Source organism: Melanerpes formicivorus, unplaced genomic scaffold, assembly GCF_026170545.1.
Source record: "Melanerpes formicivorus ecotype bairdi unplaced genomic scaffold, bMelFor1.0.p_v2 SCAF_33, whole genome shotgun sequence".
Classification (NCBI taxonomy): Eukaryota; Metazoa; Chordata; class Aves; order Piciformes; family Picidae; genus Melanerpes; species Melanerpes formicivorus.
In genome coordinates, this window is record NW_027142385.1 from 9,224,060 (window position 1) to 9,245,681 (window position 21,622).

General features: G+C 50.8%; 1 protein-coding gene across 18 annotated transcripts in view; it reads left to right on the forward strand.

Annotated features, from left to right (window-relative positions):
* DNM1 (dynamin 1) overlaps nucleotides 1-21,622 on the forward strand; it is a 59,410-nt gene that overhangs the window by 23,135 nt on the left and 14,653 nt on the right. For 11 of the 18 annotated variants that reach the window (XR_010989520.1, XR_010989521.1, XR_010989522.1 and 8 more), the window contains exons 6-15: nucleotides 327-487; nucleotides 1,470-1,612; nucleotides 1,696-1,831; nucleotides 2,332-2,399; nucleotides 3,431-3,569; nucleotides 10,983-11,069; nucleotides 11,262-11,332; nucleotides 11,757-11,808; nucleotides 12,963-12,974; nucleotides 14,166-14,279. Coding sequence is in view for 14 of the 18 variants with exons in the window: in XM_068156112.1 (XP_068012213.1) it covers nucleotides 327-487; nucleotides 1,470-1,612; nucleotides 1,696-1,831; nucleotides 2,332-2,399; nucleotides 3,431-3,569; nucleotides 10,983-11,069; nucleotides 11,262-11,332; nucleotides 11,757-11,808; nucleotides 12,963-12,974; nucleotides 14,166-14,279 (983 nt within the window). In the remaining 4 variants the exon portion in view is untranslated. Of the gene's footprint in view, nucleotides 1-326; nucleotides 488-1,469; nucleotides 1,613-1,695; nucleotides 1,832-2,331; nucleotides 2,400-3,430; nucleotides 3,570-6,675; nucleotides 6,815-10,982; nucleotides 11,070-11,261; nucleotides 11,333-11,756; nucleotides 11,809-12,962; nucleotides 12,975-14,165; nucleotides 14,280-21,622 lie in introns of all 18 variants that reach the window. The other 7 variants (XM_068156113.1, XM_068156101.1, XM_068156107.1 and 4 more) reach the window with 3 other exon arrangements.

Below are 21,622 nucleotides of genomic sequence, written 5' to 3' on the forward strand. Positions count from 1 at the left end.
TGTTGTGTGGAGCTGTAGGGATGTAGCCATCCTAAGGAGGTCACAGAAGTGTCTGGGATGCAGCAGACCAGGGTGTGCTTTGTGACTGAAGGAGCAGTGACAAATAAGCTGATTCTCAGTTGCAGTCATTTTTGTCTTGCATACCAAAACATCAGAACCTGGGCTACTCAGAGGAAATTCTAGTTCTAAACACTTCCAATTGTTTCCTACTAATGTGTTGCCACTAGAATTCCTTGTCTGCAGTGTTGAGTAACTTCCTTTTCAGTCCGAGTCCCATTGACTGTCTTATCCTCGTAACCATCTGATCTCTAACCACACTCTTACAGGTTACATTGGTGTAGTCAACAGGAGTCAGAAGGACATTGATGGCAAGAAGGACATCCAGGCAGCTCTGGCTGCAGAGAGAAAATTTTTTCTCTCCCACCCAGCCTACAGACACATGGCTGACCGCATGGGGACCCCCTACCTGCAGAAAGTACTGAACCAGGTACTGTTGGCTGTCAGGAACTGCTTCCCACTCTGTCGTAAGAATCACTTGGCTGGCCAGCAGGGCTCTTCTGAGATGGAACAGTGCAGGAAAAGCTAAAACTTGTGGTCAGCAAAGGGTTGTTTTACTGCAGTGAGACATGGAGAGGTTGCTTAACTCTTCCTCCTCTGCATTGTAAAAGGCATTTTGGTGCTGCATCCTGACCTGTACGGTCCTGAGACAGTGAAGCACGTTAAGGGCAGTGATAGAGTTCACACAGCAAAGGCAAGGCACTGCTTTATCTTCTCAGTGACACCAGTGCAAGTCAATAGTTTGGTCTGGTACTCTAGAGATCTCTGTACCTAACAACAAATTCCAAGGATTGATTGAAATGTGATTGCTTGTCTTTTCCTATCAAAGTGGTTTCTCTCCTGTCTCATACAGTAGCAGCTTTCTGTTGCTTCCCTCTCTACTCCCTTGAGTGAAGAATTACTTTGTCCCTTTTGTCCTTACTTAAAGATTAATCTTTTAAAGTGCAGTTTTCCACAACTGTGCTCTATGGAAACCCTCTTATTAGAACCTCATCAGTGGTTTTTGGCTCCTTCCACCTTGTCTTGCCAGCCTTATTATTGTAGAAGGGCTTCACCACCACCTTGGTCATCAGTGGTGTGGTGACCAGAAGGCAGAGCAGCTTTACCCTGGTGTCAGCAGCAAATGCTGATGCATGTGGTTCCTGTGCTGGTGACAGCAAGTGTCTGAAGGGCAGTTTTGTACCAGACCAGAAGGTAAAAAATGGAGGCCAAGAGTAGGTGCCTGGGTAGGCAGGATGCAGCCCAGCTCTTAACTGCTATCTGTCCTGGGACTGACTTTTTGTAGGACCACTCAAAAGGACTGAGCCCAGAAGAGAGGAACATTTCTCTTTGTTTTGGGGTGCAGAAGTAGCAAACTCTTCCCAGTAACCACCCAGAGGTTTGTCATCATCTTAAACCTTCTTCTTGTGCAGCAATTGACCAACCACATCCGTGACACCCTGCCAGGGCTGCGGAACAAGCTCCAAAGCCAACTTCTCTCCATTGAGAAGGAGGTGGAAGAGTACAAAAGCTTCCGACCTGATGACCCTGCTCGCAAGACCAAAGCTCTGCTCCAGTAAGTGGCTTTGGCTGTGTGGCCCTCCCTGGAGGTGACTACTCAACCATGACTTCTGCTTCATGCTTTTTGTTTTCTCTCAGGATGGTCCAGCAGTTTGCTGTGGACTTTGAGAAACGTATTGAAGGCTCTGGAGACCAAATTGATACCTATGAGCTGTCAGGAGGAGCAAGGATTAACCGCATCTTCCATGAACGCTTCCCCTTTGAACTGGTGAAGGTACTGCTGAGATCCACTTCGTCCTCTGCTCTCTGTCTCCTTACTCCTTTTGGTGTCTTTCATCATCTCTCTTTCCCTTTGACTGCTTCGTTTCTTGTTTTTCCTTTCATTACCTTTTTAGTGAAACCCGAGAGCCTGCCTTGTCCTGGCCAATGCATTTTTGTGTGTGAGCTGTAAATCTGTTTGTGGTGTTCACTGAAAAAGCAGCTGCCAAGACCTCATGCTGTGTTTTGGAAGACAAAACCATTTTAGAAAGCAGTCTGGCACTTGAACCCCATTGCCTTATCTCAGAGAAGCTCCCTGGGAGCAGCTGGGGCTTGGTATGGGTAACACAGGCCCTTTGCTGCTGCAGGCTGTGCAGGATGTCTGCACTGGCAGTAGATGCTTTGTGGCTGGGCTCTTGATGCAGCACTTGGGCTGGCACCTCCTGTGGCACAGAGCTGGCTGGCATGGGGCTCAGTGCTGCCGGCGGTTCCTCATGTGGCTCTCTCCTGGTGCAGATGGAGTTTGACGAGAAGGAGCTGCGGCGGGAGATCAGCTACGCCATCAAGAACATCCATGGCATCAGGCACGTACCCCCCACTAGCAGACCCTAGGCTGCACAGCCTTGTAAATACCTCTAGGCCTTACCAATGGAGCAGAAGACTTCAGAGGTACGGTAGGTCAGCCAAAAGGGAGGAGCAGCCTCCTTGGACCACCCTGGGGCTTGAGTCTGGGAGCAGGGACAGTGACCCAAATGAGTTTGCTTTCTCATCCCACACAAGAGTCATGGAAGCCTACAAGGTAAAATTGCTTTAGTGATCAGATGTTTTCTCTCTGCTTGTTTTTTGACATAAGAAAGGATGGAAAGAGGGAAACAAGTCCCTGTTAAAGCTAAAACATTGGTTATCACTTTCTGCCTCCATACTGACCAACACTTAGCTGTTCAAAGCAGTTGTTGGTACTGAGCACCTCCTTCCCTAGAGCTCTGAGGGAGCACTGGGGTGCCCATCACTGGGATCCAAACAGCCCCAGGATGTAGTTAGCAAAGCTGTGTTCCCCTCAGCAGAGCTTAGCTGTCAGGAAGCACAGCCCTAGAACCCTGAGTCGTGCTGTTCCTGGGAAGGTGAACAGAGACTGCTAGAGCTCTGCCCGCATGCTAGGATGTGAATGGAGAGTGACCTGAGTTCATTTTTGTTCTGTCCTTTTGCCTGTATCTGGCTGAGCTGGATGCAGCCCATCAACCCCCTTGGTGCCCTAACCATTAAGAGAATCTTTGTGAAAAGGCCTCACATCTGCTGTACAGCTCTGAGGGCAAACACACTGCAGAGTGGTCAGCTCCTGCCACCCTGGGCCTGGTGGCTGAGGTGAAATGCCGGCCTGGCCATGGTTATCCAGCTGGGACCCATTTTGCCCTCAGCTCCTCCTTCCTAGGCACCAGGCATCCTCCACTTTCTATGGACTGCAGTCAGGGCTCGCCCTGGGGCAGGACGCCCCCAGCCCCATGTGCCAGGGTTCATTGACGGCGGAGCCTGCTCCAAGATGTGTGTGTAACGCTCTGGCATTCTCCTTGCCCCTTCTCCCCTCCTGCCTTGTCTCGTCCCCACCCTGGGTGTTTAGAACCGGTCTCTTCACGCCCGACATGGCCTTTGAGACCATTGTGAAAAAGCAGGTGAAGAAGATTAAAGAGCCTTGCCTGAAATGCGTGGACATGGTCATTTCGGAGTTAATCAATACCGTTAGACAGTGCACCAAGAAGGTAACCAGAGGCAGCATGGAGCTGGCACCTCCCACCCGCTCGCTGGCTGTGGCAGCATCGTGACCCGGGCAGGGCCTTGCCTGCAGCCACATGCGGGGTCCCCAGCACCTCCTCAGCACCTCCTCAGCATGACGAGACCTGAGCATCAGCCCGGGCTGAGCCAGTCAACAAGCCAAACAGAGAGGAAGCCACTCCTGAGTGGTTTAGAGCCAAGGGGTGCTGGAGATGTCCCTGCCACCCCTCTGTCTGTAGCATGACTCCCGATTCCTTCTAAACCCAAGGGTAGTTCTTATGTGGCCACATTTTATTTCAAATTTAGTATCTGCATTTATTTTCCAATCCAGAAACAGGCATTTTCAATTTTGTTCCCTCTGTTCCTGTAGAGGTGAGAGGATAGCACCAAACCAGCCCTTGGGTGCTGTTGGGTAAGCTCATGGGGCTGAGCTTTAGAGGCCACAGCCAGGCAGCTGTGGGCTGTGTGGCAGGGAGACGTTCCTGTGGTGTTTGGCTTGGTTTCTGGTTGGCTTGGTCCAGCCCTGTTCTGGAAGAGCAGCACATGGCTGAGAAGAAGCAAGTTAGAAATGTCCCTCAATCTCTGGGGCCCTCCTGCTCTCAGAGGGAGAGGGCTTCAGGTTTTGCTTCTCTGGGATCCATGCTGGCATTTACTGGGGCTGAGGGAGGGAATCTGCCTTGGTTCTGCCCTTTGGGTTGGAAGGCAGCAAGATGCAGACTTGTGCCGTTCTTCTCAGCCATGGCTGGCCGCTTCAGGCAGGGCTGGGTGCTGGGGGAAAGGCACCTCAGCTAGAGTGGTGGTGTGGGCACTGGAGACTGGAATCGCCACTGGCTGTTCGGGTGCAGGTAACTGGGCACTGCAGGAGGTGCCTGGCACCTTGTCCCTGCAGGGATGGGGAAAGGTGCCCAGTGGTGATGCTTGCAGAAGTGCCTAGTCCTTAGGGCCAAGTGCCTCTACAGAAGGGCTAAGGCGTGCAGGCACTGGCTTTGCCCCCCATGACAGACTGGGAAAGCAAAGGAGATGTAGGGAGAGATTGCTCAGGTTTCTAGAGTGCTGGAGGAGCTTCCTTTTCCTGTCCTGCTGTCCTCTCTTGGGGTGTGTGACTGTGGAGAGCACCCAGAAAATTGCCATTAGAGCCTGGTGACAGGTAAGCACAGGCCCTCGGGCTGCCAAGTATCCAGAGTTGCCTGCTACCTGGATCAGAAGGGCCCTCCTTCTTCATGCCCTCTGAAGCTTCCCTTGATTTTTTTCTCCATCTATTGGTTGCTATTCAGAACTCTTCTATTCATTCTTTCTCTTTTCATCCTTCCTTCCATTCCCTACTTCTTTCTTCATTGTTTCTTTCTGTTTGATCTTTTACTGATGATTTCAGATGTTCTGACAGCAGCAGGCTCCTCAAGTGATCAGTGATGGGTACAGCAGGGTGGGTAATGAGGGAGGACAGGAGAGCACGGGGATGGAGAGAGCGCCATAGATTCAGGATTAAAGCACTGCACTGGAGCTTAGCTCCTACTGCTAAGAGTCTGATGATTGACTTCAGTGCTTAACTGCTCGCTCTGTGCTCTAGTAGCTGTGCTTACAACTTGGAAGAAACAAGATGTCATTCAGGTGCTGCTTGGGGACTGGAAGGAACTGGGGCTTACACATTTTATTTATTTTTTTCTTTTATGCAGGCCCCCCCAGCTGTGGTGGGGAAACAGCACATTGAGCTTAGCAGGGTGACTGGATTAGTAGGAAACTGCTGCTGAGACAGAGGATATGAACTTAACTCTGGAAATGCCTTGATTTGCTCAGAAGGAACATTGTTGGCACCTTGACAGAGGGTAAAGCAGAATCCTGTCACCTCCCAGCTCTTAGCTGCTCAGCAGGCAGCCTGGCTGCAGGTCCTGTTGTGTGTTTTAGTGCTGGTGTTGCTTGAGGTCTTGCAGGTGTTATCCACAGCGATGTGAAAGATGAGGTGAAGGGGGAAACACCTAATCTAAATGAGGTGGTTATCATTTATAGCTAGCCCTGGGACTGGTCGTTATCTGTAGGCACCCCAAGTTTGACTATTAATGCTACCCTTAGAAAGGCAAGTATGTCCTTGCTGTGCCAAGGGGATATTGTCCTCCTGAAAGCACTTGCAAAGCAGTTCTGCCTCCTGCTCAGGCTGTGGAACAAAGGGCACCCTGCTAGGAGACCCCAAAAACCTCTTTGGTCCTGAACTGAATAATCTTGGCCGCATTTTAGTGACTTTAGTTTCTGTGGAGTGTCTGCGCCTTCCTCGTGGAGCCACTGTGAATTTGGGCTGCTTAGCTTCTGTGGAAATTGGTGCTGCTTTATAAAGCTCAGCAGCCTGGGTGGGTTCCGATGCTGCAGGGCAGGCTGGATACTTCGTACAGCCGTGGGTGTCCTGCAGCAGGTTGGCATTCCCCGAAAGGCTGAGTGCATCTCTTCTGACAGAGGGTGTCAGTGTCCCAGGGAGGTGAGTGAGATGAAATCTGCTCCCTAAGTGGAGCAGTTTGAATCCCTGGAACAGAGTGACAGCAATTAATTTATTGCCAAAAAACATGCAAGTGACAGAGCTTTGCAAGTCTTAGCTTGGCTCCTGTCTGAGCCCTCTGCAGCTGGAATAAGGAAAGCATGATGAAGAGATAACCCTGGTGGGAAGGGTAGGAGAATGCCTGAGACAAGGGGAAATGACACATGGTGAGGCTCTAAGAAGAGCAGCAGTGGCTCACTGTGGCAAGCAGCTTTGTCTTGAACTCCAAAGAAGCGTTCCTTCAGGAAGAGATCACTTGTTCCCTGGAGGTGGTTCCATCCATTCATTTTGCTCTCCACAGCTCAGCATTCCACTGGCCCAGCTGCTCTCACCTCAATCACCTTTGCCACTTCCATTGCCTGTAGACTCTCCTGATACTTGGCAGTGCACAGGCCCCATAGCAATGCTCACCTGGTTCAGTAAATTAATGGAATGAACCAAAATCTCACTTCTCATTTTGCCTTGTGTTTTCTCTCTTTTCCCTTTTCCTTCTTTCTTCCTCCTTTCTGCTCTTTCTCTGCTTTGCTTTCTTCTTCCTCGTTGCTTCTTCCCACCCTGCCCCTGCCATGCAGAACGGGTCTCTTCACGCCTGACCTCGCTTTTGAAGCCATAGTGAAAAAGCAGGTGCAGAAGTTGAAGGAGCCGAGTCTGAAGTGTGTGGATATGGTAGTGAGTGAGCTCACATCCACCATCAGAAAGTGTAGCGAAAAGGTAAAGAAAAACAAATGCAAAGAAAGGTCCATGCCCACCCCCTGCCCACACGCTGCCATGCTGCTTCTCCACATCCCCCCAGGAACCCCAGCAGACCTAGTGAGAGAAAATGGAGATAAAGAGGACCTGAAGGAGAGCAGCAACCTGCAGGTATAAGGGCAGTTTCAAAGAAGGCCAAGGAAAGTGGGTGTTACATGGTGGGCTCTTTAGCTGGGAAGTGAGCTGGGGTCCAGTGGATTCCTCTGGCTCAGGGGCATTCACCTCAGTGTGGATGAAACCCTTTGCAAGCTCCATTTGCTGTGCCTCTGCCTGTACATTTGCAACTTACCTGGTTCTTCTGTTCAGAGTCAATAGAAGATTGCTATCCAAAAAGGTTTGGGGAAAAGCTTTCCCAGGCCTTGCACCCCCTGCATCATTCTCCTGCTGATCTCTTGCTCCATGGACTGTGCTCCAGGCGAGCTGGTCTGGGTGTACTTTCCCTTGCATGCTGTGAACCACAGGAGGTGACGCCTCAGGCTAGGAGAGGACACCAGCAGGGGAAGATGGAAACTGAGTGGTGTGGAGGGTGTCAAATACGGCAGGGGCAGGAGCTGGGTGTGTTTCCCAAGCTGGTTTCCTCCAGGAGAGGGCACCACGTTCCTCCTGGAAAAGAAACAAAGGCAGCCCTGGGAATTGGTGTCAGACATCTCAGAGAGGGGCCAGGAACTGCTGTGGCACCCCAGAAGTATGTTCTGGAACCTGAGGTGGAAAGGGCTGTCTCAGGAGTTGTTTTAGGACTTGAACATTACCATTCCCTTCTTCCAGGATTCCAGACAGACTCACAAGTGCATGCCCCTAAGCTGGCAAGGAAGAGAAGATAAGAACTGGTTTGAGTTGAAAGTGGGGGTGAGAGCTGAGATCCTATGGTCTCCTGCTTAGGAATACAGAGCTCACTGCCACCCCTGTTGAGGAGACACCTTTGAGTACCCTGAGCACTGCCCAATCTATGTCTTCCAGAGTCCTGCTACTGCCAGTTGTGGGAGCAGATGTGACAAGGCAGAGTAACTTCTTTCCAGCCTCATTCCCTTGTGGATTTCCTTATTTTGATGGGTTTGAGTGCTTACACTTTTTCTGTATCTGGCTGGAGATGTCTGTTCTGTGTGGGGAGGGAGAAGGATCAAGAAAACATCAAGGGTGTTGAACTGGATGGCACCATTAGAGTGGCTGGATACCCACCTGCTCTGTGGATTTTAGCCTGTGACTTGGTAGAGGCACCTGTGAGGATGTTCCAACCAACTTACATCCTTCCAGGAGGGTGACAGTAGCAGCTGACATTGTAGGAAACTGATGGCTGTGCTAAAGGCTGGGAAGGCCAGGGGGCAGTTGTTAGGGATAAGAAATAACTGCCTGGATGAAGACATCTAGCAGTGGTCCTGGAAACTCAGTGAAAGGTTGCAGTAATACTTAGTCGAATTCCTGCACGTAATGAGAAGCTTAATCTTGCCTGCATCTCCCTCTGGAAGAGGAGGAGGCAACTGCCATAGACCACTCCAAGACAGCAGCCAGATGGTTTCTGAAGGCATAAGGCAAAGAGTGCCAACTGCAGAGGCTGCTTTGCAGTGTCTATCTTGCATGTTCTAGCCATAAGTGCCTGGTGTGGACAAGAGCATGTGCTATTAGGGGAGGCATCTGGAAAAGGCTACTTCAGGACTGATGCTAATTGTAAGGTAACACCCAGCATGCTGGGCTGTGGGCTGATGCCACCTTTCAGATGACAAAACCAAACCTCTGAATTCACTAAAAGTCCCACAAATCGTCTTGAAAGGAAGACTGCTTGGGCTAACATCTCTTGAATTAGCTTAACAGTCCTGTAGCCTTGGTTTGTTGCTGTCCTGGACCACTGTGTGTGATCGTTTGTGTGCTGTCAGTTACTCCTCTTCACCCCGGCTGGTGAAGACATCTTTGTATGCGCAGTCGATGGAGCTGCATAGACGGAACAGCTTGGGACTATCAATAAGCAGCAAACCCATCTGTGTGTGCTGCAGAGCTGCAGCTTTCCTGTATGAAAGGAGATTCCTAGCTGACAAATCGAGGGCTGAAGAGAAGGTAGCCATTAACAGCTGTTCTCTAACTGGCCTGATTCTGAGCTTCTTTAAGTTGGTTAACTGGAGAGGAGCTCCAAAAACAACCAGAAAGCTGGTGTGAACATGCAAGCCCTTACCTGTAGGAGGAACAGACTTTAGCCAGTGTTTTTCCAAAAGCAGGAACCTTCTGTGCCAGGCTGCACTGCAGCATCTCACAAGTGCAGGAGGGCCTTGCAAGTCAGCAGCCCTTCAGCTAAAGATTGACCTTTGTGCTGGCAAGGGCTGGCGGAGCCTGCAAAGAGGGGAACTAAGGAACATTGGGACAAATTTGGTTTCAAAGAGGGCTCTGAGCTTGTATTTTGATTAAGCAGGCAAATGCAGCAGAAGCAGGACTGAAAACCCACTCGAGCTGGGATGTGAGCCCAGGCTGACAGTCTTAACCCCTTGAAGGGTCGCCTGCTCTCCTGTCTTTCAGAGTCATGGCATTTCTGGGTGCTGTTTGTACTGCTGGTGATAACTCCTTGCCCCTCTATGCCCTATTGCATGTTCCCTGATGGGTGTTGGCATCCTGTGGCTTGCCTGTTTCTTCTTCCCTTGCCCACTCTTGCTTCTCCTGTGCATGTTTGGAGTTGGAAGCTCCTGCATGGGGAGTGATGCTGTCAGTTTAAGTTTGCTCGTGGGTGTTGCTGGGTGACCTGGGCTCTGAGCAAACCACACCTTGTACTGCACTTTGTGTGCATTTGTACCGGTTGGGAGTAGGGTGAGGTGGGAGATTTGATGTGGGTTTTTTGTTTGAGTTTTTTTAATTTGAAGCAAAGAAGCTGAGACTTGCTTGAGGCTTTCCAACTTGCTGGTTTTCTGTTTAGCGTAACTTAGCCATCGATCCTTTGCCAACCCCCAAAGGAAATAGGAAGAATTTGGCTGTGTGTCTCCTGGAGTAACCAGCTGCCTGCATCAAAGATCATGGAGAACACCCAGTTTGTGCTTTCAAGACAAGGTGGTGGTGGGAACATTGATTCCACTTGTTTTTTCCTGCCTCTGTAGGGTTCTTTGTGTTCCAAACAAGCCACACATTTGAAAACAGGCAGTGTCCAAGCTAGTTCTCAATTGTAGTGCCAGGCTGTTGCAACTTGCTTAACTGCAAGGGTGCTGAAGTGGTTTGAGACTGTTTGTACTTAGATGTTAGGAATACTGCTGCTGGTTAGTGTGGGATCTGGCTTCAGTAGTGATGCTGCATGCTTTGAGCCAGTTCCTTCTATCAGATCCTAATTGCTTGTGCATACCGAACAAAAGGCCAAACCAGTTTAGGAAGCTCTGGAGTAAACTGGAGGAAGAAAAGCAATGCAATATGGATCCTGGACAAATGTGGGTTTTTTTACACACCCCATTGAGGCAATCTGGAAGAGTAACATTGGGAAATGCTGCCTGGTGTTGTAGCCAAATTGGAGGTATTAGTGGAAAAAAAAATAAAGAGGATAGGCAGAGTAGGGAAGAGAGTAGGTGGAGCAGGCAGAAGCACCTGCCCAGAGCATGGTGTTTCTGGAGGATATGTACCCTTGAGCTGGTCAGATCTCTCTCTGCTTGCAGATGTGGATGGAGAGGGCCAGCTGTCTTCACTTAATGCCTCAGCAAACAGGGACTGAGATCCACTTCACTTCCTAGGATGATTTTCACAGGATTTAGCAGGCTGTAGCAGTAGAGCAGTCAGCGGCTTAGCTTGCCACAGTGAGACACTAAACATTTAGAGAAGTTGTTCACTTTAATGGGGGAAAAAAACAACAAGTAATAAGAGCTGTGTTTACATCTGGAGTTTGTCAAAAGTCTCATGTCAGGAAGAATGTGGTGGGTTTGGATCTGGTCTCTGGTGAGGCAGCAAGTTTGCTGCAAAAGTGAAAAGAGCTTTTCTCTGAAGCCCACAGCAGGGGAAATGAACTTTGCTCACAGCAGACCTCCAGGAACTTGGAAAAATCTGTCTGCAAGTCTGGCTTTCTAGAGCTTCCCCTGAGAATAGCTGTTTGCAGGATGTCTGTATGCATGCCCAGGTGTGGGGGGCTGTCCCCCTTTCTGCCCCCCTTCCCCACGTGCACTCTGCTCTCTCACTGCAGCTCAGCCAGTACCCTCACCTGCGTGAGGAGATGGAGAGGATTGTGACCACCCACATCCGTGAGAGGGAGGGCAGGACCAAGGACCAGGTGAGGGGGGGGATGTGGCAGGGAAGACTGGACATGGTGGGGGACACCTTTGAAGGGACAGCCTAGAGGGGCTTGAGCCAAGGGCTGTGTGACCCTTGGCAGAGAGGAGCGATGCACAGGGCTCTGTCTGCTGCTGGCTGGTGGCACTGCCAGTCTCTAACCCCTGTCTTGCTCTGTCTGTGCCTTTGGCAGGTCATGCTCCTGATAGACATCGAGCTGGCTTACATGAACACAAACCACGAGGATTTCATTGGCTTTGCCAAGTGAGAACCCACCTCCTGTTGCCCCCTCTCCTCTGCATGCCTTTGCTGTGGCTCTGTCCTGTTGCTGCTGCAGAACATGGGTTGCAGAGGCCCCAGTGCAGCAGCAGGGTGCAGCTCTCAGCACTGCATGTTTCTGCAGTGGCTTTGTACTGCAAGTTTGGGGAGGAGAACAGGGATGTGTAGAAGGGGAAGTTAGAATGTTAGGGTTATTGTGGGGGCTGCAAAAAGCAGGAGCTGACCCAAGTACTGTGCAGGTGGGAGTGAGACAGTTAAGCCAGTCTGGGAGAGCAGATGGAAAAAGATTGGGTTGTGAAGTCTTGGACGCTAGTGGTGAGGGGCATGAACTCACTGTACAGCTATCTGATGGGAGCAGGATTCAGGTGATCAAGAAGGGCCTGAGGGGTTTAAATGTCTCTGTTTGCAGTGCTCAGCAGAGAAGCAGCCAGATGAGCAAGAAGAAGGCAGCTGGCAACCAGGTAAGCCAAGTTCCATCTCCTTCACTGCTGCAAGGACATACTTGCTGCCTGTAAGCTACCAGGTAGACAAGCGCTGCGCTGGATGCAGCAGTGCTCTAAGTTGTGGGCTTTTTTCACTCCTCAAACTTTGTACCTGGAGGACAGTGTGTCGGGCTCAGTGCAGTCAGGAAGAACTGAGCAGGTAGCAGCAATGGAAGGGAGGTGGTGCAGAGGGAAATGGGTGCTTCACAGCGAAGATCTGCTCTTGGTTTTCCGGCAGAAATCTCTGTTCATGTTGTGTAAATCCCTGTTTGCTCAGCACTGGCTGTGCTGACTCTCCTGAGGTGAGGAGTACAGAACACTAGCTCTGAACTCTTACAGTGCAGAATTCTCTTGTCTAGTTGCCTTTCCCATCAGTGATACCTAGTTTCTGGAAAGGGATTTCAAGAGAGTTCATGGACTCTGTTCTGGAAAACTTAACTGGAGGTACCGAAACCTTTGTGCAGGGAGACAAATGGCAGTGCCAGGACACATCCGCAGCGGCAGACGCCAGTGGAGGGGCGTTCCCTTATTCCTTCAGGAACTGCAAGGAGTGCACGTAAAGTTTAAAAGGGATTGGTGATGTTGTGTCCCAGATGTGCTGAGCACATGGCAAGACTGTGCAGGCTAGAAGGTCTTGTAGAAGCAGCTTCATAGAGAATGAAAGCAAAAGTGCTTGTGTTTAATCTTGGAAGACATTGACTCCTGCTAGCCATTCTCTTCCTAACATGTTTGACCTCCTTTCCCTGCACATAAGCATGCAGCCTGTTTCAGTGCTGTTAGCAGGCAGGAAGGCCAGCAGGTTAGGCTGGCAACCATCCATTTCATGGGATCTTGGAGCAGCTGCAGGGAGCTTCATCCTCTGCAGCACCCCCTGCAGAAGAGCTGCGTAGAAGTGCAAAGAGCAAACTGGATCCATCCTGTGAAGTGCTTTGGCTTTCCCATTAGCAGACTTTATTTTGGGATGGGGGTTGCCTTTGTTAACATCTGGGGTAATGGATTTCATACCAGCTTCCAATTTATTTGATTTTCGAGCCTCTCCTCTCCTGCTCCAGCTTCCCCAGTAACAATCTCTCCTCTCTTTGCTCCTCTCCTGCTCTCTGCTCTGCTGCTGTTGCTATGGTTCCCCTTTGCAGGATGAGATCCTGGTGAGTAGAAGGCCACTCAGCAGGGTGTGCTAATGAACACTAATGTTGCATCTGGGAAGGCAAGAACAGTGCATAAACAAATTATTCCCTCTGCTGCTGAATGGGGAGAGGAGGGCAGCTGACACTAGACACAGGTGAAGGAGAAATGAGGTGAAAAGGTAGCATGCTAAGGCAAAATTCAGACCTGCTGGTACATCTTGTGAGTGGGTGGAGAAGAAAAGCAGTGATCCAGGCATGAGTGGTTCTCTTCCACTGCCCTCTCCTGTCCACAGACAGAATGGGACCATCTCCAGTTTAACAGGAGGCATGAGATGAAGATCTAATACTCCTACCTTTGCCTTGCTAGGGCAGATTGACATTTCAAAGGACTGTGTACCTCTGGGTATGCTGCTCACACAGTGCTGCTTGCTGCTCTGCAGTGCAGCCGTAGGGTCACATCCATGCAGCAGAGCACAGCCATGCTGCATGCAGGCATCTTTGGGTGCTAGCAGTGCAGCTAAAAGCTAATGTGCTTAAACTGGTGTATAGTCACTTTGCTGTGTGGGTGAGGGTCTAAAGCAGCACTTGGTGAATTTGAGTTCCCTAGAGCAGCAGCCTGGCTGTGTTACAGACTAAGCTTACAGGATCTTGTTTTGCCATGTGTAAAATGACCACTCAAACACCTGGGTGTGCTGAAATCTGAGGTACTAATTCCAGATGCACCATTTTGTTCAGTAGTCTTTAGTGTCTCCTTTTTACTGAAGTCAGTTTGTTCTGGGTTTCTTGCCCATCTCCTTCTTGAGCCAGTGCCCCCCAGCCCTGAGCTGAGTGAAGCACTCCACATGTGCAGTGTGCTGGTGTCCTGGTTTCCTCTTAGCATGGCCTGCTCGGGGTGTGGTGCTGTGATCTGGTGCTGGTAGGCTGTGCCCAAGACCCTCTTGCTGCAGGTCTTCCTGCATCTCTTTTTCTCTTGGTAAAGGGTGTAACACACGGGCTCCTTCCTGCATCCCTTTTGTGATACTTCTGGCCTTTTTGAGGCAAAGACCTTCCATGGCCAGCTGAGTGGGGGCTCTTCTGGCAGCAGCAGAGAGCATGGTGTTCCTTGGCTTTCCATACTCCTCCCTGTGTAGGGATACTCTCTGATCTTTCTTCTGTTGCCTAAGACCAGGCTTTTAGGGCCCATGTCAATGCCCTCTGCTTCCATCCCCTTAGGTCATCCGAAAGGGCTGGCTCACCATCAACAACATTGGGATCATGAAAGGTGGCTCCAAGGAGTATTGGTTTGTCCTGACAGCAGAAAACCTTTCCTGGTACAAGGATGATGAGGTGAGTAGCTCAGCACTGTGACAGGTTTCTGGCATCTGAGGAGGATGAGGCCTCCAGTTCACCGGTGGTGTGCATTTGGAGCTGATCAGGGTTTCTGACTGCAGATAAATAAACTGCTCTGCCTCTGACTGTGGGCTGTGTCCCTCAGGTGTGCTGGGGCAGGCAGCAGAGTGCCTGGCAGCTGCAGCTAGGCAGGGCCTCTGTCTAGCTGGTATCAGTGAGGCTGTTTGATTCTCAGCAGGTGGAAATTATGACAAATACAGTGATGAATCACCCTCTAAATATCACTTTCTGCATGGAGACTGCTGCTGTGCTGCTATAGATGAGCAGGCAGCAATTTTCTAGTTGAAGAACCAGGCACTGAAATGTCTTCTGCTCAGTCGGTCTCTTAGCTGAAGGACCCCTGTCCTTTGTGTTCAGAGTTGCTTGGGGAAGCTTCACTTTTCTCTGGGTTGTGTGTGCAGGTCAAGTGGTTGTAAACATCAAGTAGTTTAACCAGAGCCAGCTGCTCCATCTGTATGGGAGATGATCAGAACTCCCCATCCTTCACCAGGGAGTGGGAGGGAGGGCTGCAGTGGGGATGTGTTGATGAGTTCCAGTTGCTTGGGATGGGGGTTGGACCTCCCTTCCTTCCTGATGGAGGGCAGCCTTGGGGGTCAATAGCAACTGGAGGTCTGCACCGTTTCCATTCTGCATAGCAAGAGGTAGAGCTGCCTAATGAAAACAGTTCCCTGCCAGCCTTGGTCCCTTAAATACAGGAGAACCACTGCAGATGAGGTCTAAGCTGTCTCTGAGAAAGGAGCCTTTGTCTTCAGCCGAGTGGGGGGTGGGGGTGGGGGGGGGTGGGGGAGGAAGGGAAGTATGTTTTTATTTGCTTCTTCTCCGAGTTCAGTTCCTTGGTCACTGGCTGTTGTGAGGGAGAAAGGAAGCAGCATCCACCTGGGATCTACAGCTAAGTCAGGCTTAAAGTTGCTGCTTTTGAGGGGCACCTTGGAGAGCCTTGAGCATGGAGATTCCCATCCTAAACCTCAGTCCTGCATGGAGCTGGCTCCGTCCTGAAGAGCTGTCTGTGGTGCATGATCCTCTGTCAGAGGGTTATCTTTGGTGTCCCTGAGCTCTCCTCCTCCACCAGGTCAGGGCTTGGTACTGTGCAGCTCCTGAGAGGTTCTCATGCATTTTAAAGGCTGCACACCCTGGGTTTTCTTTGCTTAAGCTCTGGGAGAAAGGAGGAGGCTTTGTCTGCCCCACCCTGCACTTCTGCGGGCTCTCTTGTCCCAGTTCCCCTGTGCTCTGGCAGCTTTCCAGAGGGAGTGAGGAGGGAGCTGGATCAGTCATGTGTGGATGGAAGTCGTAGTGGCAGATCTGGGGTGGGGGTGGGGGAAAGAGCAGGGTGGGAAGGTGTGAGGTGGGGTGAGGGTGAAGGATACACTAGCAGCTCTGGAGCTGGGAGGAGAGGGGGAGCGCAGCCCTGCCCTGCTTTGCAAGCCAGGACCCCAGGTCTGCAGAGTGAAGCCATCTGGACCCTATTAGGGACATACCAGGCTCTGCCTCGGCTTCCTATGACTCTGAAGAAAGGAACTGAAACTCAGAGAGCCTTAAAGGGCCCAGCACTGTACGTCGGCAGGGACACATGTCTGTGGGTGCTCCCAGGGGGACTGAAGGGGTGTGCTGGGGAAGAAAAGAGCAGGCTGGGCCAGACTGGAAAGTTGGCTCCCTGCTCTGCCTTGCTGCCCGGGGCATGTCTGTGCTTCTGGGCCCTCGTGGTTTTCTTCCAATGAGCCAAACTCTGGCCCCATGGAGAGCAGCCCCACAAAAAGCTGGAGACCCTCCTGGGGTACCTACATCTCCTGAACCCTGGCCAGCAGTGGGAGGGAGAGGCAGGGAGGAGCCTGCTCTAGCTGCTGCCAGAACAGAGCTAGATGTCTTTGCTCAGGGAGGCCGCAGGGTCCCCAGAGCTGCAGCAGCAGCAGCACACTGACAGCTGCCCAGCGAGCATCACGCCATACAAAAATCTGACTGGAAGAGTCCTTCTGTGTGAGTCCCTCAGGACATGCACAATGCCCATTGCTCTCTAGGGCTTTCCTCCTGCTGGAGAAGAGGATCTGTGAGCTGGGCTAGACCTGCTTCTGCTGGGGCCCTTGTAGGCACAGTGCAGTGAGCACTGTGCTGAGCAGTTCCTGTCAGCAGAGCTTTCTGCCTGCTGCACCCCTGTGCCCTCTGCTCTCTGAAGGTGACAGTTCCTGCCGAGTGCCCCCTGACTGTGTGCCACCCTGCCGAGGGTTTGCACAGCTGGGCAGATGGATGTGTCTGCTGTTCCCTTTGGGACTTTGTGTGAGTGTGTGCTGTGCAGATGGGACCTTCTGTCCTTACTCAGGCAAATCATGTGTGAGAAGTCTGGAGCTTGTAACAGCAGGTGACTAGGTGGGAAGAATGTGGCCTGATCTGCTGGGGTGGTGTCCAAGTGGCTCATGCAGTGTCTGTGTTCTGCAGTCCTGTCTGTGTACCAGAGGGTGGGTGTGGAGTTTCAGGTACTTTCAGGTGGGTGCTACATATTCCTTATACCTTGTGTTGGTTCCTGCTGCATCAGCTGTGCTTGAGCTCTTCCTTTGTCTTCATGCCTTCTTTTTTGCTTGAAGCACAAAGGCATTCCCTCCTGTCCTAGGGAAGATGTGACCTTATTGACTGTCACCAGATAGCTGCTTATTCTGTGCCTGTCAAGGTCTTGTACCCAATTCTAGTTTATACATAATTGCATTGATCAATACTGAAACTGTTCCCAACTGCACACACATGCACTCCTTCCTCTGCTCTCCCACCTCAACTGTGTCCTTGAGGCTTGGCTCAGCTTGTAGAAATCTTTGTCTTTGCTCTGATGCCCACAAATCATCAGAAGGTTGCTGTGATGTGTCTGGCTGCAGCCAGGATTTTGCATTCAGCTTGTTTGAAGACCACAGGAGCAGGTCTGCTCTGAGGTTCTTCCTCTTCTGCTTCCACACTGCTCTCAGGTGCTCTCTGGAACATGTTCCTTCTCTTTACATCCTCTATGGAGCTCTCTCATTCATTCATCTCTTTTCACAAGTCCATGCTTTCTTATAGATAATACCTCGGTCCTAACTGATCCTCTTTTATGCTTTCACTCAGTTTCTCTTCTTTCTTTTCCAGGTAAACATCAAAGCAGACACAACTTCCAGGGCATTCAGGCTTCCAACTTTCAGTCCTTTGTGGGTGTTTCTTTACGTTAAGAAGCAGCATTCTTTGCCCTGTGAATCCCCTGTCTCCAGGCTGTGGCTGCTCCTGCCTTCTTGTGTCATAGCAGGCAGTTCTAGGTCCAACAGGCCTGCAGGTCTGTCTGCATTGTATAGCACAGGTTGGCATGTCCAACACAAAGCATCCTGGGCACAGCTGCCCTTGGGACAACTGCTTGAAGCTGAAAGAAATAAGGGGATAAGAGAGATGGAGGAATAAGAGGGTTGTGAGTAGGCAGGTGAACAGGCAGGTAAAAGTGATCACCAAGTGTGGCTCTCCTAAGCTGAGGGGTGGGGGAACTTGGCATGCAGCTCTCCCCACAGCCCACCCTCTCCAAGCATGTCCCTCTGCCATGCAGGTGGTGCTGTCCTCATGCAGCACTGGCAGTGTGGTGTATCCCAGCACAGCCTAACCAATGTGCAGACTACTGTACAATCTTGTAGTCCTGAACAGGTAGTCTGAACACTGGGCAGACGGAGTGGAGCCTCTGCGATCTGCTCTCCGGCTACCAGCAGCTCGTTTGTCCTTTCCTCTCCCTGCTTTTGGGGTGGGGTTTTGGGGTCACAGCTGAGCTGAAAGAAAGTCCAAGTCCTGAAGAAAAAAACATCCTCCTGTGGCAACTGGAAAGAAGAAGTATTTCCAATTCGGAGCAAGCTTCCAAGCTCTGTCCTCTTGCAGTGCTGGTGTCAGGGTGGTACCTGGCTTCCACCTGGGGGATGCTGCACCTTATTAGAAAGAGAGAAGAGAGGGAGAAAAAAAAATCAATTACTGCTGTTGAAGGAGGAGATGCTGTGAAGTTCTGGCTGTCACCCAGGTGTGCAGAACTTGTTTCATTCAACTCCTTTTCTTCCCTGAGGAGCTGTGTGGGAGGATTCCCAGGCCCCATGCACCCTCCTCTCTTTCTGCCCAGTCCTGTGCCGTAGATCAGCCTTTTGCCTGGGGTCCAGAGCAAACAGGACCAGCCTTGCTTCTAAGCTCTCAAAGGTGTCTTTGACCCACCTTGGCCAGATGCCTTTGCAGCTCGTCTCAGGCTACTGCAGGAGCAATCCACATCCCCTCTTTTTCTTTCCCCATTATGTCTGGCATTGCTGAGCCTCCCTCCCTCTTCTGGTTTTTGCTCCCTCCCTTCTTGCTTCCCTTCTGTCCTTCTGCCTCAATTGACGTGGCAGTGGAAAGCTAACTAGACTCGAGGGAGGAGCTTGCTGGCTGCTGGGAAGGCCGGAGGCTGGCAGGAAGCAAAGGCAGCTGAGGGCTGGGGTTGTGTGGGGGAAAGGAAGGGTCCCTGCCCGTGTGGATGCTGGAGGAATGCTGTTGCTGGCTGCGGCGCCCACGCCCTGTAGCAATTCCAGATGTTGGCCCCTGCGGGCTGCTCCCTCTCCCTGGTGCTGCAGGGATAAAGAGGGCTTTATGTGACCCACACGGCCCCCATCTCTTGTGTGCATGTTGGTAACAGTTGAGATTTGTGGCCAAAAATAGGAACACACAGAACTCCCCTTTGGCTCCGAGCATGCACTGGGGAGGGGTAAGCAGCCTCCAGTTCTTGGAGGTGTGCAGCACTTTGCATTTGTGTTGCGCTTAACCACATCAAAGCAAGTGAAATACCTGGGGTGGTTCATGCCTGCCCTGGCACAGGGACCGGGGTAGGAAGAAATGCCAGCAGTCCTCTGCAAGGGATGGTGGGCATTGCCATGACCTTCGAGAGGTTTTAGGCACTGTAGCTCCTCTTGAGCTACTCAGTTTCTACTTGTGCTGTCTGATGGAGCCTGGGGTGGTTCCCAGGGCTGCACTTGGCTGCAGGGTTGACTCTGTACAGCATTTCACTTGATGGGAGTGAAAAATCTTTCTTTCTGTGCAAGCAAATTGATTGCCATTGTTGTGCCTTTAGAGCCAACAGCAGTGGTTTTGATTAATCACACAAGTCCAGGCCTTGTGTCCATAGAGCTTTTTAATTTAATCAGCTATAAAAAATATCCTAGGACGTGTTGGTTAAGTTAAAGCAGTGCAACTTTCTGGTGTAAACAAGTCCTTACAGCTTGCTTGGAGCAGTGGTTGCATTGTCCAGTAAGTTCTGCTCTGGGGGTAAAAGTTAAGTGCTCCAGGAGGGCTGTGTTTAGGAAAGGTGGTCTCAGGACGCATGCATTTTGTGGTAGGACTTAGGGCTCGCTGGAGGACTCGCAGCTCCTCTGATGTCTGTTTTCTTTGCACAGACAAGAAGCAGAAGCGGGGGTTGGTAATGTGGTGGTTCAGCTCAGTGCTCAGCTAACTTGCTTTCCAGTACTGCAGGCTGTTTTTCAGATTTCTTCCCAGTAATCTTGTGGTGTGTCTGTGTTCGTGCAGTGTGCATATTATCAGTTATGATGTTAACACTTTTTGAGTAGAGTTCTGTTGCAGGAGCTCACACGATGCTGTACGCTTGTTTGACACAACTTCACTGAGACTCCAGGCAGCTCTGGGCCAGGTTTGTTTAGCAGAGTGCTTTACACCTTACCAGAAGGAAAGGAGATGAAGAGGTTTAAGCAGGATGAAGTCTCCTAATTTCACGTGGTCACCGATTAGAATAGTGGCAGTGCTCTTTCTCCCATATCTACAGGTCCCTGTCTCTGTGCAGGAGGTGTTTGTCTGAACAACTACAGGGAAGCCTTTAATTAGTTTGTGTTATAAATGCAAACTGAGACCTAGTAATTCTGCCAAATGCTTTCTTGTACTGCAGGTGCCAATTTCCAGCCTTAGGGGAGCCCACACAGGCATCTGTCAGCTTCGTTTCACATGTGTCTAAGAGCAGAAAAAATAAACTTGCTGTTGAGACAGTTCGAGTGGAGGAAATGCTTTGGGTCAGGCCTACGCTCCCTAGCCAGCATGGAGCTTCCAGATGCTGCTTTGCATGAGTACTTCTGACACTTCACTGCCCGTCCTTGGCCTCGTGGCTCTGCAGATGAACTTGCACTCAACAGGCCATTTTTACATAACCTAGGCTCTGCTGATGAGAGAATTTTCCCTGTGGTGTTTGTTGTTGTTTTTTGGTTTTGATTTTGTTATGTTGGTTGGTTTGGGGTTTGTTTTTTCTACTTACAGAAGCGCTATCTTGTGAGCAGCATCAGCCCCTTGAGATCAGGCTGAGGGCTTTGAATATAGTATCTCATAAACTACTTTTGTGTTTCAGTGTGTGCTGGTTCTTCCTTCTCCTTCCCATCCTCCAAGTCTGGAAAGCTAGAGAGAGAAGCCCTTTGCCCCCCTTGGCCAGGATGCTATTCAGCCAGAGCACATACTGCCAGATTGCTAACATATGGGCAGAGGGCTCCGCCAGAGTTTTGAGAGGCTCAGCCCTTGGCAGCTCATTCCACACTTTCCTGTCTCTACGCTCAGGAAATGAAGTCAGAGTGTTGATATAAAACAGGCTGGGTTGAAATCTGAGAAGCTGGAAGGCCTGAAGTGGTGGGGGACTAGGAGGGGGAGAGGTGAGTGGAAATGGAGAGCAGCCTGCGCCAGTCATGGTGTGCATTGCCCTGCAGCAGGCGTGGGATGGGAGTTCCTTGCCCTGCACCAGTGTTTTATCTTCCTTCCTCAGAGTCCTAGCACTGATGGTCTGCTGTAAAGCAGATGCAGGCTTCTTGCCGCTGGTGTATGGAGAGATCTTGATCGTGCAGCAGTGTTGATACAAGAGCTTGGAAGAGGTGAAAGTCAAAAGCTTGGCAAGGGACAGGGGATTCCCTTACCTTCTTGACTTTTTCCCCTGAAGAACAACTAAACCAGTGTAACAATAACCCAAGGTAGTAGTGGAAGCTGTTCATGGCTTATGGAGCCTGAAGTGGTCTGTGTGACTCTGACAGCAGGACCTGGCTGACAGAAGTCCAGTCACACAAATGCTCACCCACCTCCCACCTGGACTGATCAACAACATTGAAATATCCAGGGAAATTTGCCTGGAAGATCTCCCCTGCTTATGTAGCCTGGCATCTTTCAGAGAGAATGGAGAGTTGGGCAGCTACCCAAATGATCTCTTCTATTTTCCAGATGCTGGCTTCAGGGACATTCCTGTTGCATAAATTTTGTAATGGGCTGGTGCAGTTTGATCTTTGGGGCATGTCTGAGCTGTGTAG